General features: G+C 43.2%; 2 protein-coding genes across 6 annotated transcripts in view; one reads left to right on the top strand and one right to left on the bottom strand.

Moving 5' to 3' along the window:
• RALGPS2 (Ral GEF with PH domain and SH3 binding motif 2) overlaps positions 1 to 14536 on the top strand; it is a 785699-nt gene that overhangs the window by 275744 nt on the left and 495419 nt on the right. The gene's annotated exons all lie outside the window — the stretch shown is intronic.
• The window catches only part of ANGPTL1 (angiopoietin like 1), a 164130-nt gene continuing 152332 nt past the window's right edge, over positions 2739 to 14536 (bottom strand). The window contains exon 5 of the mRNA XM_029618598.1: positions 2739 to 4192. Coding sequence (XP_029474458.1) covers positions 4005 to 4192 — 188 coding nt within the window. The 3' untranslated portion in view covers positions 2739 to 4004. The remainder of the gene's footprint in view (positions 4193 to 14536) is intronic.

Genomic DNA, 14536 nt, shown 5'->3' with positions numbered 1-14536 from the left:
GCTGTGTTTAAAAAAGGATTGCATAAGTTCTTGGAGGAGAAGTCCATTACCTGCTATTAAGTTCACTTAGAGAATAGCCACTGCCATTAGCAATGGTAACATGGAATAGACTTAGTTTTTGGGTACTTGCCAGGTTCTTATGGCCTGGATTGGCCACTGTTGGAAACAGGATACTGGGCTTGATGGACCCTTGTTCTGACCCAGTATAGCATTTTCTTATGTTCTTATGTTAACAGCTTTAAATGGTGCCCTTTGCGTAATTGCAATACGTACCATATGAACTACCATAAGGATTGTATTTAGTGTTTTGGACTTAGAACATATCATCACTAGTTGTGGTATCTATGCTAAAATGTTGCATAGAGCCATCAGATTCTGAAGACTGAAACTTCTAGACATCATTGGCTTGTCTCCAAGACTAATGCAACCTCATCAGCACTGAAGGCATTGAAAACACAGGAGCCACACTGTGTGTCTGTGGTAATCTGAGCCAAGACCAAAAAAGAGGTCCAGAAGCAGAGAATATTCTGCCCTACCCATTAGATGTATGAGGTGGTATCCTTCAACACAGTATTTGACTTCAAGGAGACATGACTGTCATGCAGAGACATAGGAGGACCTATCGTTCTCCTTTGCTTGAGGCTGAAAGTCTGAGACCATTTCTTTGCCCACTCCAAATCAGCTACGCTAGGAGGCAAGTTCACCCTAATTTGGTGTCTAAGCCACAGTGGTCTTAGGGTCCATGTTGCTTAGTTACCCTGGAGGATATCTCCTTTCCTACTGATGTAACGGTTAAATGCAAATTTGACTTGTTTCCTTGATAGAGGCTTCTCACTGAAACAGTAGTTGCTGTTTGAACATGTTTGAGATCGCCTGAGTATACATTTTATTAATTTTTGGATTTTGAAATATTGTGAAATTTTAAAAATTTAGCTCTGCACAGATGTTGCTGTGTAGCAGATACTCATAAGAATTTTTTAAAAGTGAAAAACCATTAAAAAAAAAAATAGGTCATTCAGTTCAGATATATTGGTTACTGTGCTATGAAGAATGTTTCTATAAATATTATAACTGAAAATCTTGATAATTTGCTTCCACTCTTTGTCTATTAGATATTTATTTCATAAGAAATGTGTGTGCTTGTGTTGAATAGTAAGGTAAAACTGAAGTATATAATTTTCAAAGCAATCCACAGATATAAATATAAAATATAGCAGATTAAGTCTCATAAGGCCCATCTAGTCTGCTCACATTCCTTTCTGGTGCAGTACTGTACATGCCTTGTGTTCTGTGATTTTACCTTCACTTTATCATAACAAAGGATCCTTTGTGCTGGTTTATCCCATGCTTTCCTGAATTGTGTTACTGTTTTTGCCTCCATCACCTTCACTAAGATGCTGTTCCATTCATTCACTACACTTGCTGTAAAGAAATATTCTTTGTTATTGTTGGGTCTATCCCTATGAGCATTATATCATGACATTCTAGAATCCACTGTAAAGTATTTTCTGCTTATGCATTATTTTGAGAAAGCACTATGAAATGCATACTAGTGACAATGAATTTACAAGCAATAACTGAAGAGCAAGTTACATTTGAGGTCCATGTCTGATGAGGGTAACTGCTTACATTTATGTAGGAACCTTCATTGTCCATTTTTATTTTATTTTCCTGGGAATTTCAATATTATAACAAAATCAGTGGAAAAATGACTTAACAGGAGAAAACAGTGGAAAAGTCCTTTTTCCTCCAGTGTTTTTTTTGTTATAACATTGAAGTTCCCAAAAGAAATAAAATAAAAAACCGAAAACAAAGGTGCCCTATATTTATGCTATCTGGCATCTTGTAAAATGGGTGTTGGTCAAATTGGACTACAGTTCAGCAGATTTTGTACAACAAAAATAATTCTTAAAACAAGCACTAAGCATAGAAAATAGATCTTTAAATCACAATATACATATATCCAGATGTATCCTAGTGATGCTTATTATATTTTCTTTATATCTGTCATGGCAGAAACAGTACAAATCTACATGTAGTGGTCAGTTTCCTTTGTACATGTATTTTACAGTGCTGTGGTTACTGCATGTGATACACTAATACAATAGAAAACACTGGGCAACAATGAAAGTGTTACTGACCTAAAAAGGTCCTACTCTGTAGTATCTTGATGTGCTGAACACGAATATGACCATGAAAAGTTTTTATTGGCTCTTGTTTTGAAGATATTTAATATAGTTCACGTTCTATGTTTAGTCGTGTAAATTTATCCAGTAGGACTGTAACAACATCCTAAATAAGCCTAGAATGATGTAATATTGCATAATACCATCATGCACACATCATCCAGAGTTTATTACATCATTTTCTGATGCAATGCAGTTCTACTGCCATGCTGCTGTTGAGTAAGCTGATGTCAGCAGTGTACTATATGAAGCCCAGTCAGAAAGGGTGAGCATTTGAAATATTCATGCTGGCTGACTACTGCTGGACACTCCGCAGAGATGCTCCCGAACAGGTGTACAAGAGAGAAGCAAAGAAATCTAAGACGTAGTCTGACTTCATTTTTCAAACGGTATTAACCGTAGGTCTCCTACTATTGGCATACAATTCAAGATGTAATTATATTATTGCATATTACAAAAAAACTAGAGCCAATTTAGCATTTTCACAGTCACATTCATGTTTAGCACATGGAAATTTATAAGAATTGACTAATTTCATTTCCGTAACATGACTTTTATGAAAATTTGTTGCCCAGTGAAATCTGCTGTGGGGGCTGGAGTTCAGGGGAGCAATTGATGTGCTAGAACACATTTTTTTTTGTTATACTCCAAGGATAAATATTCCCAAAGTAAGTTTATGGTATAAGGTTAAATAAAGGAGATTGCCCACTTTAAATACCTGCATGATGTAGACATTTCCTGCAAAGATTTCCAGAACACATTAGCTATTCTTAGTTTGGATATCACAACTTTGTGCTGAAATAACTCATGCTTTATTTAAATGTATGTATATACCTGCTGGCAAAACCTGGAGTTTATTCCAAGTTCCTGTCTGCTGCTGTGTTGGGATGGCTTCAAAATAATGTTGCAAAAAATTGATCATTAGAGTTACATTGGGTTTTACGATATTAAAGAATATAAATAAGTTTTTAAATAATGGGAAAAAAATCATTCCATTCTGCAATAAAAAAAAAGCAAAATATAAATTACCAAATAATTTACAATTATAAATTTTACTGTTCTGATACACCGCATAGCCTGTGTCTTAAAATACATTCAAATGGTAAACTTTTTTTTAACGAGTATTAGCACTAATAACTTTATTCATTTGAGAGGAAAACCTTGTTTATACTGAAAGCAAGTACGAACTATAATAAAATAGCACTGTATAACAATAATGAATATCAAAACAGATTTAAATATTTGTAAACCTGTTCTTGTAGATGAACTCCTTAAAGCTTGAATGTAAGTTAGGGGCCATCAAAATAATTTTTGAAATATGAAATATGAACTAACTTCCAAAGAACTTAAAGGAATGTCTTAAACATGACACATAGCTTTTATTAATCTTTTAGATATTGTTCCCTGATTCTTTGTCTGTCAACCCAGAGTAAATGTGACCATCCCAACACTTGGCTTATTTGGAATTCCTAAAAAGATCCAGCTTAAAATATAAACAAAACAAACAAGCCTCTTTTAAAGCCTAGAATTCCATGTAAAACAGGGGATGTTGAGCATTTCATTCATAATTTCTAGCATTACAATTAACTATTACATACTTGTAGTCATTTAGCTCTGAGAATGGTAAGAAGGAAGCAAGCTCGGAAAAATTGTTTCCCTAGTTGCAGATCTTCAGTAAATTAAATTTATTTGGAATGTTATAGCAAAAGTTAGAAAAACCTAATTTTGATGATCCTTAGCTTGAATATTCTTTTCTGAACTTGGGCTTCTTCTGAATTTACTATATCTAGTCATGTGGAAACCATTTTTGTTCACTCTTCAGTCTATTGGTCTGATCATCATCTGTACTGTTTTAAGTGAATAGGATCCTCCTCGATACTCCGCCCAATAAATTCCATCTTGATGCTTGCTCCTGTAGTGACCCCCTCTATACCATACTCCATTAAGATTGGAGTGTGCACAGGCATTGTACCACCAGCCTCCTTTATGAAAGTGAGCACAATTTCCTGAAAATAAAGTACATGATTATTGAATTTCTGAAGTTTCATCACACACATATATCATTGTGTAGAAGAAATTTTTTTCTATGACTACCACATCAATTGGGCTCAAACTAGTGATTACAATGGGGATTCTTTAGTTTGTCTTTCTGTCTGAAGATTATCAAAATGTATTCTTTGTACTTCATACATTCACTGTAATCAACACATTTCACAACTGGAAATGTAGACTGGAAGGTGTATAATTTGGGGAAATAAAACTTAAATTCAGTGTCACACTTTTGCAAAAGGTAAATGTAGAGTACTATTGTCCCTGCATTCTAATTGGTTTTCTTGCCTTACATACAAGAAATGGCATACTTCAATTGGATGCCTACTTTGTTATTGAATATACCAGCTTTTGGGGTTTGAATAATCCGCAAGTATGAGCTGAAGTAATTCAGATTTGTGTACCCCCTGGAGAGTTGCTTTCGTTGCATATAATTTTATTGCATCAGCTTGAAAGCACACATTTTATCATTTCTCACAGGGAAATTGACCTTGTAAAATCTTCAAATTATGTTTGGGTGTTTTCACTGTTAGTATAACCCCTCCCCCTAATAACATTTGGATGGTTCCTCCGATTTCATTCAAATTTGTGCCACAGATAGCATAGTTAATGATACTCACTTTTCTTGTGCTCCCAATGCCCCCTTCCCCTTTAGAATTTCTATATGTTTTTACCTTTGTTTCTATATGTTAACAGAACAGTTCAATTGTAATTCCGGGTAGATCAGAGCATTTTGTAATGCCATTAAACATTTTTAAAGCTGCATTGCCTTTGGTTAGTACGTACAAGTCCCTCATTGTATTGTTTTAAATAAAGCAAAATGCCGAACAAGTCAACTCTCTAAAGAAGACAAGGAAACATGTAAACATTTAATGCCTAGTTTCCTTCTTTTGTATAGAAACTTGCATATGGTTATAGCTGTTAACCAGTTGTAGAACAGCTTTCAAAATGCAAAATGTCCACTAATGCCAAGGCAGTTTTAAAAATCCTCTGACATCACAATATGCTGTGACCTCACTGACGTTTCAGCTTCATTTTTTCTTTAAAATGTGTTAACTTACATGGCATCTACCATATAAATGGGCTTGGACCGACGTGCCGCAAATGCGCAGTAGAGAGCAGCTTTACTGCGCATGCGCAAGAGCACGTCGGTCAGAGGGCAGCAACATGGTGCTGGGAAAAAAATGGAGCAGCAGAGGGCTGCTTGGAAGTGGCGATGGCAGCACAGGTCTCCGGGGGGGGGGGGTGTCTCTCTCTCGCGCGGGAAGAAGCGGCGGCACAGACACAGAAATGGGAGGTCTCCGGGAGTCTCTCTCATACGCGTGCCTCATCACCGAGCATCGGGCGGGCCAGCAACGAGCCCGGTGGAGAGGCGCGCGCACGAGAGACCCCCGGAGACCTTCCATGGAGCAGCGGCGGTGATATCTATGTCAGGCGGGCCAGCAACGAGCCCGGTGATGAGGCGCGTTCTGGATAAGAGAAGAAGAGGGAGCGGAGGAGGGCTGAAGGAGAAGGAAGGGGTTGTGGAGGAGGTGGAAGGGGAAGGAAGAGGATGTGAGTGGTGAGGGTAAAGTTGTGGAGTACAGAAAAAGGGAGTAGAGGGGGTTGAGGAGGTGGGAGGGGAAGGAAAGGGAAGATGAGAAGGGATGGAAGGAAGAGGATGTGAGTAAATGGGAAGGATGGAGTGGAGGAGGGCTGGGGGAGAGGGGAAGGAAAAGGGAAGAGGATATGATTGAACAAGTGGGAAGGGTAAGAAGTTTTGGAGAAGAGAAAAAAGAGTGGAGGGGGGCTGGGAGAGGGGAAGGGGTTGTAGTGTAGATGAGGTGAGAGGGGAAGGAAAGGAAAGATGAGGGGATGGAAGGAAAAGGGAAGTTGTGGAGAACAGAGCGGCTCTAACCGTGCCAGTCTGACCGATGGAATCTCGCCCGTTTTAACGGGCTTAACGGCTAGTTTTAGTATATTTCAGATTGTTTACTCAAGGACCTATAGGCACTAACCATGATCAGGGCAAACTCAAATTGCTTGATGACATCACAAGTTACTTTGACTTAGTTGAGGTTATAACTTAACTGAACTGGACTCTTTCCCTAAAGGAAACAAAAGTGGAAAAAGTCAAACAGCAGTTTTAACTGTAAGGGAGGTTTCAGGGCACATGAAGTGGGTGCTCTATTACCTGTAACAGAGTTTGAATAAAAAAAAACTTATTTGGGGGGGAGGAGGTGGCGGAGCACACAGTGTTTTATAAGGATAATTTCTCTGAAGGGAACCAGGTTAAAAAAGAAAAGCTGAGCTATCGAGGTCACAGCATATTTTGCCTCTGTTTCTTTGTTTCGTTATTTAGTTTATTCAGTTTTGCTGTTCTTTGTCTCCGGCTAACTTAGCCCCCCAAATTACTACCTCCTTGTTATATGTAACTTTCGCCTCTTGTTAAATGGTTGATTAAGTTCTACCCCTTGTTACATGTAAACCAATTTGATTTGAATTTATTCATGAAGGTTGGTATAGAAAAGTGTTAGATAAATAAATTAATAAATAAAATATTGTGATGTCATTGAGAAGTTTTAAAGCTACCCTGCCAAGGGTTAGTAGTCCTAACTATATGCAAGATACTGTATCTGTGTGCTGAAAGCATTGTTTTTACCTAATCACTTAAAATATTTATGTTAAAATAGTTTATGTGCACTCAATGTTATTGGTTGCTTAAGTTCCATGTGACAGAACTGTTATAAAACCTTCATGTAACACTTAAGATGCTGTGCCATTGGTCAGCATGTACATAAAGTTAGTTTTGTAGGAGGTGGAGGTGAGTCGCTGAACATTTACCTGAGAGGTTGCCTAGGGTCCAAGGAACCTTGCTTGGCCCAGTCGGGGCCTCGGGACATTTCCACGATTGTGACATCATCAGGGAGGGACCGGTGTGGGAGCTATAAATCCGGCCCTCCTACGGCGTGTCGCCCAAGCCGCGCGCGGCTTTGTCTTGTTTCAGATTTGGAGCTCCTTGATACCTCCACCCCGGGTATGTTAAGGAATCTAAATATCCTTTATTATATCTCCTTTCACCTCACGCCTCCAAATAATAAGGGTCCAAGTTAAATTGCCATAAGCTGTATTATATTATGGAGTCCACTTTTGAAATCTTGGGATTGAATCAATGCTTCGTAGTGTAAGGAAAAGAAGGGCAAAAGAAAAAGCCAGCCCTGGAGTCTCTCTTAACCCTGAAATATCCGGACCGATGGATTAGAGGAGGAACTGAATCGGGAGTGCAGTCGCTGAGGCAGGGGACTTTGGAAGCATCTCAAGTCCCAGTGCCTGACTCTGACATCTCGCTTTCCCCGATATTGAGAGTGGGGCTGGCAAACTCTGCAACACTTAGGAGCCCAGACTTAGAGCTGACATCACTGCAGTCCAAAGTTGTCTGCAGTTTGGTAGGCCAGGCAGGGCCTTATAGTCTTGGAGAACAAAGTGGAGACGCTGGGAAAGTTATTCCTGGCGAGTTTGCCAGCAGTCCAGCAAAGGGGGAACAAGGATTAGTGGCTGGACATGATCTAAGTACCCCTCTTGTTTCATCTTTTTCTTATAAGTTACAGAAACCGGTGGAAGTGACATTAGAGTCTGTATGGTCCGCAATAGAAGGCTTAAATAACTTAATTGTGAATAGAATTTTGCCTATTAATGATGTTTGTAAGGAACATGAAGTGAGATTGATAACTATGGAGAATACACTTAAAAGTGTTGTCTCACAGAATTCAGAGATGAAAAACTTTGAGTTCTAGTAAAATCTCACAAGAGTCCATGGTGAAGGATAATATAAAATTGTTAAATTGGAGAATATGGAAAACGTGTTAAAAAGCTAGGAATTTGAGATTTGTCAATTTCCCTAAGTTAGTACATATATCTCCGAAAGAGATGTATAGGAAATATTTAATAGACATATTAAAAGTATCTGAAGAAAATATTCCACCTGTGGTGAAAGCTTATTATATTCCAACAGGTAGAAAAGGTTCAGAAGGAGGAAATAGAGGAGAAGTTAGAGTACCTGAAAAAAAGACCTTATCATTGAATGTTACAGAACTGTTAGAGACCTCAGACTCTAGTCTCGCTGAATCTAGTACCATGATTGTTACATTTGCATTGGAAATAGATAGGGAGTGGATATTTAGGTTGTTTTTTAAATATCACTCATGTAGTTTTTTTTAATATGCAAGTGAGATTATTTCCTGATGTGTCAAGGGTGACGCAAAAGAAAAGGAGGCACTTTTTGCTTATGAGAGCACAGGTTCTACAAATAGGCGCTACTTTTCAATTGCAATTCCCTTGTCGGTGTCAAGTTAAATATAAAGGGTTAAACTACCTCTTTTTCCTTCCCTCACAATTAACTCAATTTCTTTCTGATAAAGTAATCAAGCATGAAGGAGTGGAAGATCAAAGTCCAGATACATCCAGTACCCCAAATATGCTGTGACTATCTCTCATTAAGAAAGATTTCCTCCTCCTGCAGTTTATATGGCAATATTCCTATTAAAAGTTATTTTTTTTCTTTCCAAGTTCTTTTTCTGGAATGAAAGTTAAATTACTGGATCCTTATTATAATTAGTATAGAGGTTCTTATGTGTGAAGTATTGAGTAAGGATAAGAAGGATAATAAATGTATTATTGTTTCTGTAATATTAATAATTATACTTCACTTTTCTGGTCAAGTATTGTTATCTTGATATGTAATTGATAAAAAGTTCAATAAATAAAAAATTAAAAAAAAAAAAGTTAGTTTTGTAGATATACAGACCAGTTCAGTTTATCCGTTCTACAAACTATCCATGTTTGCAAGGCAAAATTTCTAATTGTTGGTTGAATAAAAAAATTTCTGTTAACTCCAGGAAGGTAATCGAAGCAAATATTGGGATAAGTATTTGTCAGTGTTACGATGTAGTTTGCATTAAATGGAAAGAATTTATTTAGCTCAGTTTTAAAGCTTGTGACTTTTAGTCGATATGTCAAAGTTGAAACCTTTGTGAAGATAACTCTGCTCAGTTGTACTAAATCGACCATTTCCTAGAGTGTAGCCAGATGGACTCAAGACCAATGGGTTATGTGTTCCTTTGCTAGCAGATGGAGACTGAGTCAGGTTTCAAAGCTGATGTCACCCCTAGATATACCCCTGCAGTGACCTCAGCCATTCAGTATCTCTCAGTCTCCTAGCAGATATGGACGCTATCCCCACACCAGCAGTGGTGTTTAGTGGGATTGCAGCACTAATGCAAAGGAGAAAATGTTTACCTTCAAATTGAAAAGAAGATCGAGCCCCACTCCCCTGCGGTGATACCTAAGGGTCCCTCCCCCCAGTTGAGAATTCCTGAGTTGATTTCAGAGATCCCTCAGAGGTGTGTCTTGGTACAGTAGCTGGCTCCTGGCGTGGACTTTGCTGCTGAAGCAGCTGAAAGGCAGCGGGTGCAGAAGCCGAGCACGGTAGTGAAGGCCTAAGTCTTCTTTCCCCTGCAGCCGGTGGCCGCCTCTGTACTCATCTGCTAAGCGCTGAGACCAGGTAAGTAGAGAGAACTCCTGCGAACCAGAGATGTGGAAGGGCTTCGGTAAGTCTTTTCTCCGGTTTTCTTGCTCTGTGCGCTGTACCAATATCGTTCCCTATCCCGTTCAGGCGAGGGAAGGGGGTTTCTGAGCGGCTTTCTGGTGGGCTAGGCCCCACTTCAGGCTTGGTGGACTCTCCACTTGGAGATCCAGGGCGCCGCCATCTTGTGCGTGGTTTGGTGTGCCGCCATTTTCCCCCTTTGTCAGTACGCATGGTGCAGGCTGTCCTGTGCACCTAACATGCGCATAAGTGTGCGTACACCTTAGCGCACAACCGGCTGCTTTGATCTACACGTGCCGAGACGAGTCTGTGTGCGCTTGAGAGGCATTAACCAGCTAAACGCACAAGCTACAGAGGTTATGGCCCTGGAAGCAAAGAAGCTCAGACGACACTCCTTTGGGCGGCCGCCTAGTCTGACCTGGAATTCTGCCTTTGTCAGCCTGTGAGGAGGCCCAGGGAGGACTGGATTCTCAAATTTTCCAAGCCTGGCCCATCCCAGTTGGTGGACAGGTCAGCCAGGACCTTATCCAGCAGCACCCCGGACCTGAGCAATTCTAGGGCTGCGTCCTCCCCGGGAGAGGGCAGTTCAGCGGCCCCTACCCCGGTTCCTCCTGGGTCAAATATGGACCCGGCGGCCTTCTCCTGGTTGGAATTTTTTCAGGGCCTCCAAGCCTTTGTTAAGGCGCAGTCAGCTCCTGCCCCTTCCTGGACTGAACCCCAACTGGGAAGGCCTCGGGACATGCTTTGCCTCATCAAGGGTATTCCTGACAGGGACCCAGACACCACAGATGACAGGGATTCATTTGGAGGACAGGGAAATCCCTCCAGGCCTGGAGCCATACCAGACCATGCTTCGACTTTTCCACATAGATGAATTACCGGCCCTAGTCTTCCAGACCCTGAAGACTCTGGGAGTTCCGGGCATGGGACCCTAAGTTGGAGCCTAAGAAGAACCCCATCCTGGCGTCTCTATGGAAAGTCACTTGCCTATTTCCTGATGCTGGAAGCCATCCAAGAGTTGATTGACCTTGAATGGGGTGCCCCAGAGGCAAGTTTTAAAGGAGGTCAGGCCTTTGGAGGCCTTATATCCTCTGGACCTAGCAGTCAGGGAACACCTGCATTTCCCAAAAGTGGACGCCTTGGTCTGTGCCGTCTCGAAGCGAACAACTATCCCTGTAGAGCGAGGAGCAGCCTTGAAGGGTGCTCACGATAGGTGGTTGGAATCCATCCTTAAGCAAGCCTTCGACGCAACAGCAGTGACACTGAAGATCATGTCCTGTTGTGCCCTGGTGGCTCCTTCATGTCTGCTCCTCTTGAGAGAGGCATATAGCCCTGGGGCGCATGCTGGAGAGGAGATTGAACCCACGCAGTCTTCCTGGTGGATGCAAGCTCGGACCTTGTGTGTACCTCAGCCAGAGGAGTAGCCTCAGTGGTGGCGGCCAGAAGACAGCTATGGTTGCGAAACTGGTCAGCGGACGCAACTTCTAAGGCGATCCTCACAAAGCCCTTTAAGGGATCCCTCCTATTCAGAAGCAAATTGGAGAAGCTAGCCAATAATTGGGGTAAATTTCCAGTGCCCAGGGTACCGGAAGATAAGAAAAAGAGGTCACAGCGCCCCTCACCCATGAGGGGTCGGGCCAGGGACTCCCAGTGCTTCTGGCCTTACAGAAGTTTGTCATTTCAGACACCTCAGCCCTCGGGAAGGGTCTCAGTCCTTTCGGAACAGACAAAAACAGAAACAGGTTCAGGCTCAGGTTCCCAATGAAGTTGGGCAAACCCATCCTCGGGAAGAGGAGATAGGGGGCCGACTCTCCCTCTTCTGTCAGCAGTGGGTCGAGATCACATCGGACAAATGGGTACTGGGCATCATACAAGAAGGTTATGCTCTCAAATTCCACAGCTTTACTTGGGACAGGTTCATGTCACCTTGCCTCTCCCAGCACAAGAAACTGGCAATGGAATCCACACTGATAAGGCTCCTCAGTCTGAGGGCTATAACTCTGGTACCCAAGTAAATATGGGGCGTTATTCCATCTATTTCATCGTGTCCAAGAAAGAGGACTCATTCTGACCCATCTTGGATCTCAAGAGCGTCGACAGTCATCTGCGGATAATACACTTCCGCATGGAAACTCTCCGCTCCGTCATAATGGCAGTGCAGCCAGGAGAGTTCCTAACCTTCCTGGACCTCTGAGGCCTACCTCCATATTCCAATCTGTCAAGACCTCCAGCGTTTACACTTTGCGGTACTGGGCCAACATTACCAATTCTGGGTGTTACCCTTTGGCCTGGCAACCGCCCACAGAACATTCTCCAAACTTATGGTGGTCGTGACAGCGGCACTGAGGAAAGAAGGGATCCTGATGCACCCTTACTTGGTCGACTGGATGATCAGGGTGTGAAGTCGTTGGAAGAGAGCCTCCAGGTGGCCAGCAGGATCAGGTCCCTCCTACAGGAAATTGGTTGATTCATGAACATGGGCAAGAGCAGCCTCAAGCCTTGTCAGGCAGAGTACCTGGGGGCCTAATTTGACACCAAATAGGACAAGGTCTTTCTCCCTCCCTCGAGGAGGAGGAGGAAACTCATGGATCAAGTGCGCTGGTTAATGAACACAATGTGCCCCAAGGTGTGGGACTATCTCCAGCTCCTCTGCCTCATGGCATCAACCCTGGAAGTAGTACTGTGGGCGAGGGCACACATGCGGCCTCTCCAACACTCCCTACTGTCACACTGGAACCCACTGTCTCGGCTACTTGATTCGCCTTCACCTACCAATGGAGAGATGCTCCAGTGGTGGCTACAGGAATTCCACCTAAGCAAGGGCGTAAGCCTGTCCCCACCGAGCTGGATCGTCCTCATGATGGACGCGAGCCTCCGAGGGTGGGGATCTCACTGTCAGAAACTTACAGCCCAGGGACAATGGACCGAGGAAGAGGCGAACTGGAAAGTAAACTGCCTAGAAGTGCAAGCGGTCAGATTAGCATGCCTGCAGTTCAGCCACAGGCTCCAGGGGCAAGCAATCGACATGATGTTGTCCAACACAACAACGGTGGCCTACATCAACTGCCAGTGAGGAACCAAGAGCCACCAGGTGTCTCTGGAAATAGACCCCTTATGGAATGGGCAGAATTAAACCTACAAGGGATCTCAGCTTCCCACATCACGAGAAGACAATGTCACAGCAGACTTTCTCAGCAGGGAATGTCTGAATCTGGGGGAATGGACGCTGTCGACCAGAGGATTCCAGCTTCTAGTAGATTGCTGGGGCCTCTCATCCATCATCCTACTGGCTATATCTCACAATGCGAATGTTCCCCTGATCTTCAGTCTGACTAGATCGGAGCTCCCAAGGGATCGATGCCCTAGTCCAGAGGGGGACTTACTGTACGCCTTCCCTCCGTGTCCTCTAGTGGGCAAGGTCATCCGCAAGATTGAACACCACAGAGGATTATTCCTTCTGATGTCCCTAGATTGGCCCAGATGCCCATGGTGTGTAGACATGTGGAGACTTCTCGTGGAGAGTCCTCTTTACCGCCCCCTGCACAAGGACCTTCTCCAGCAAGGCCTGATTCTTCATGAAAACCCAACTCTATTCTCTCTTACGGTCTGGCCCTTGAGAGGGCTCTCCTGACAAAAGCATGGCTATTCGGCGGCCGTGATTGCTACATTGCTCCGCGCATGTAAGTTCTCAACATCTCTGGCGTACATATGGATCTGGAGAATATTTGAGGCCTGGTGCGAGGAGCGCGGGGTGCCCCCGTGGACAGCCAAGATCTCCATGATTCTGGAATTTTTAGAGGCGGCCTGAACAAAGGATTGTCCATAAACTCCCTCAAAGTCCAGGTGGCAGCCCTTTCCTGCTTCAGGGCCGAGGTGAACGGAAACTGTCTGTCGGCACATCCGGACTTGACCCGTTTCCTAAAAGGGGTTAAACAACTCCGACCATCCTTAGTGGTCGGTCTCCCTATGGAACCTCAATCTGGTATTGGACTTCCTAGCAGGGCCCTCCTTCAGACCACTGCGCAGTAAATCGCTATGCCTATTAACACTAAAGATGGTATTCTTGGTAGCAATATTCTTGGCTCATTGCATCTCTGAACCTCAGGCACTGTCTTGTCGGGCACCATTCCTCCAATTTTACTCCAGGAACAGTACAGCTTTGCACCGTCCCCTCCTTCTTACCAAAGGTGGAGTTTCACCTGAACTAATCTTATCTCCTTACTGTCCTTGGATAGACACAAGGACACAGAAGACTACGGCCTTCTTCGCCATCTAAACGTCAGCAGACTCTTAGTGCGGTATCTGGAACGTTCAGAATCAATGCACAAGACAGATTGCTTGTTTATTCTTCATGGGGGAAAGAAACAGAGCAAAGCAGCTTCGTGAGCTACCATAGCTCGCTGGATCAAAGAAGTAATCAAGGCAGCTTATGTAGAGACAGGGAAGCCTTTATCCCTTCAGGTCAAAACTCATTCTACCAGGGCCCAGGCAGTATCCTGGGCGGAAACGAAGCTACTGTCTCCCGCTGACATCTGTCTAGCAGTGATGTGGTCCTCCTTACACACCTTCTCCAGGTTCTACCACCTGGATGTCCAGGCCCGAAAGGATGCAGCTTTTGCGAGGGCGATGCTAACCAGACCAAGGGCAGCCTCCTGCCCCATTCGGGAGTAGCTTTTGTACATCCCATTGGTCTTGAGTCCATCTGGCTACACACTAGGAA

The sequence above is a fragment of the Rhinatrema bivittatum genome, chromosome 10 (genome assembly GCF_901001135.1).
Source record: "Rhinatrema bivittatum chromosome 10, aRhiBiv1.1, whole genome shotgun sequence".
NCBI classification, from domain to species: Eukaryota; Metazoa; Chordata; class Amphibia; order Gymnophiona; family Rhinatrematidae; genus Rhinatrema; species Rhinatrema bivittatum.
This window is presented reverse-complemented; position numbering and strand designations above follow the sequence as displayed.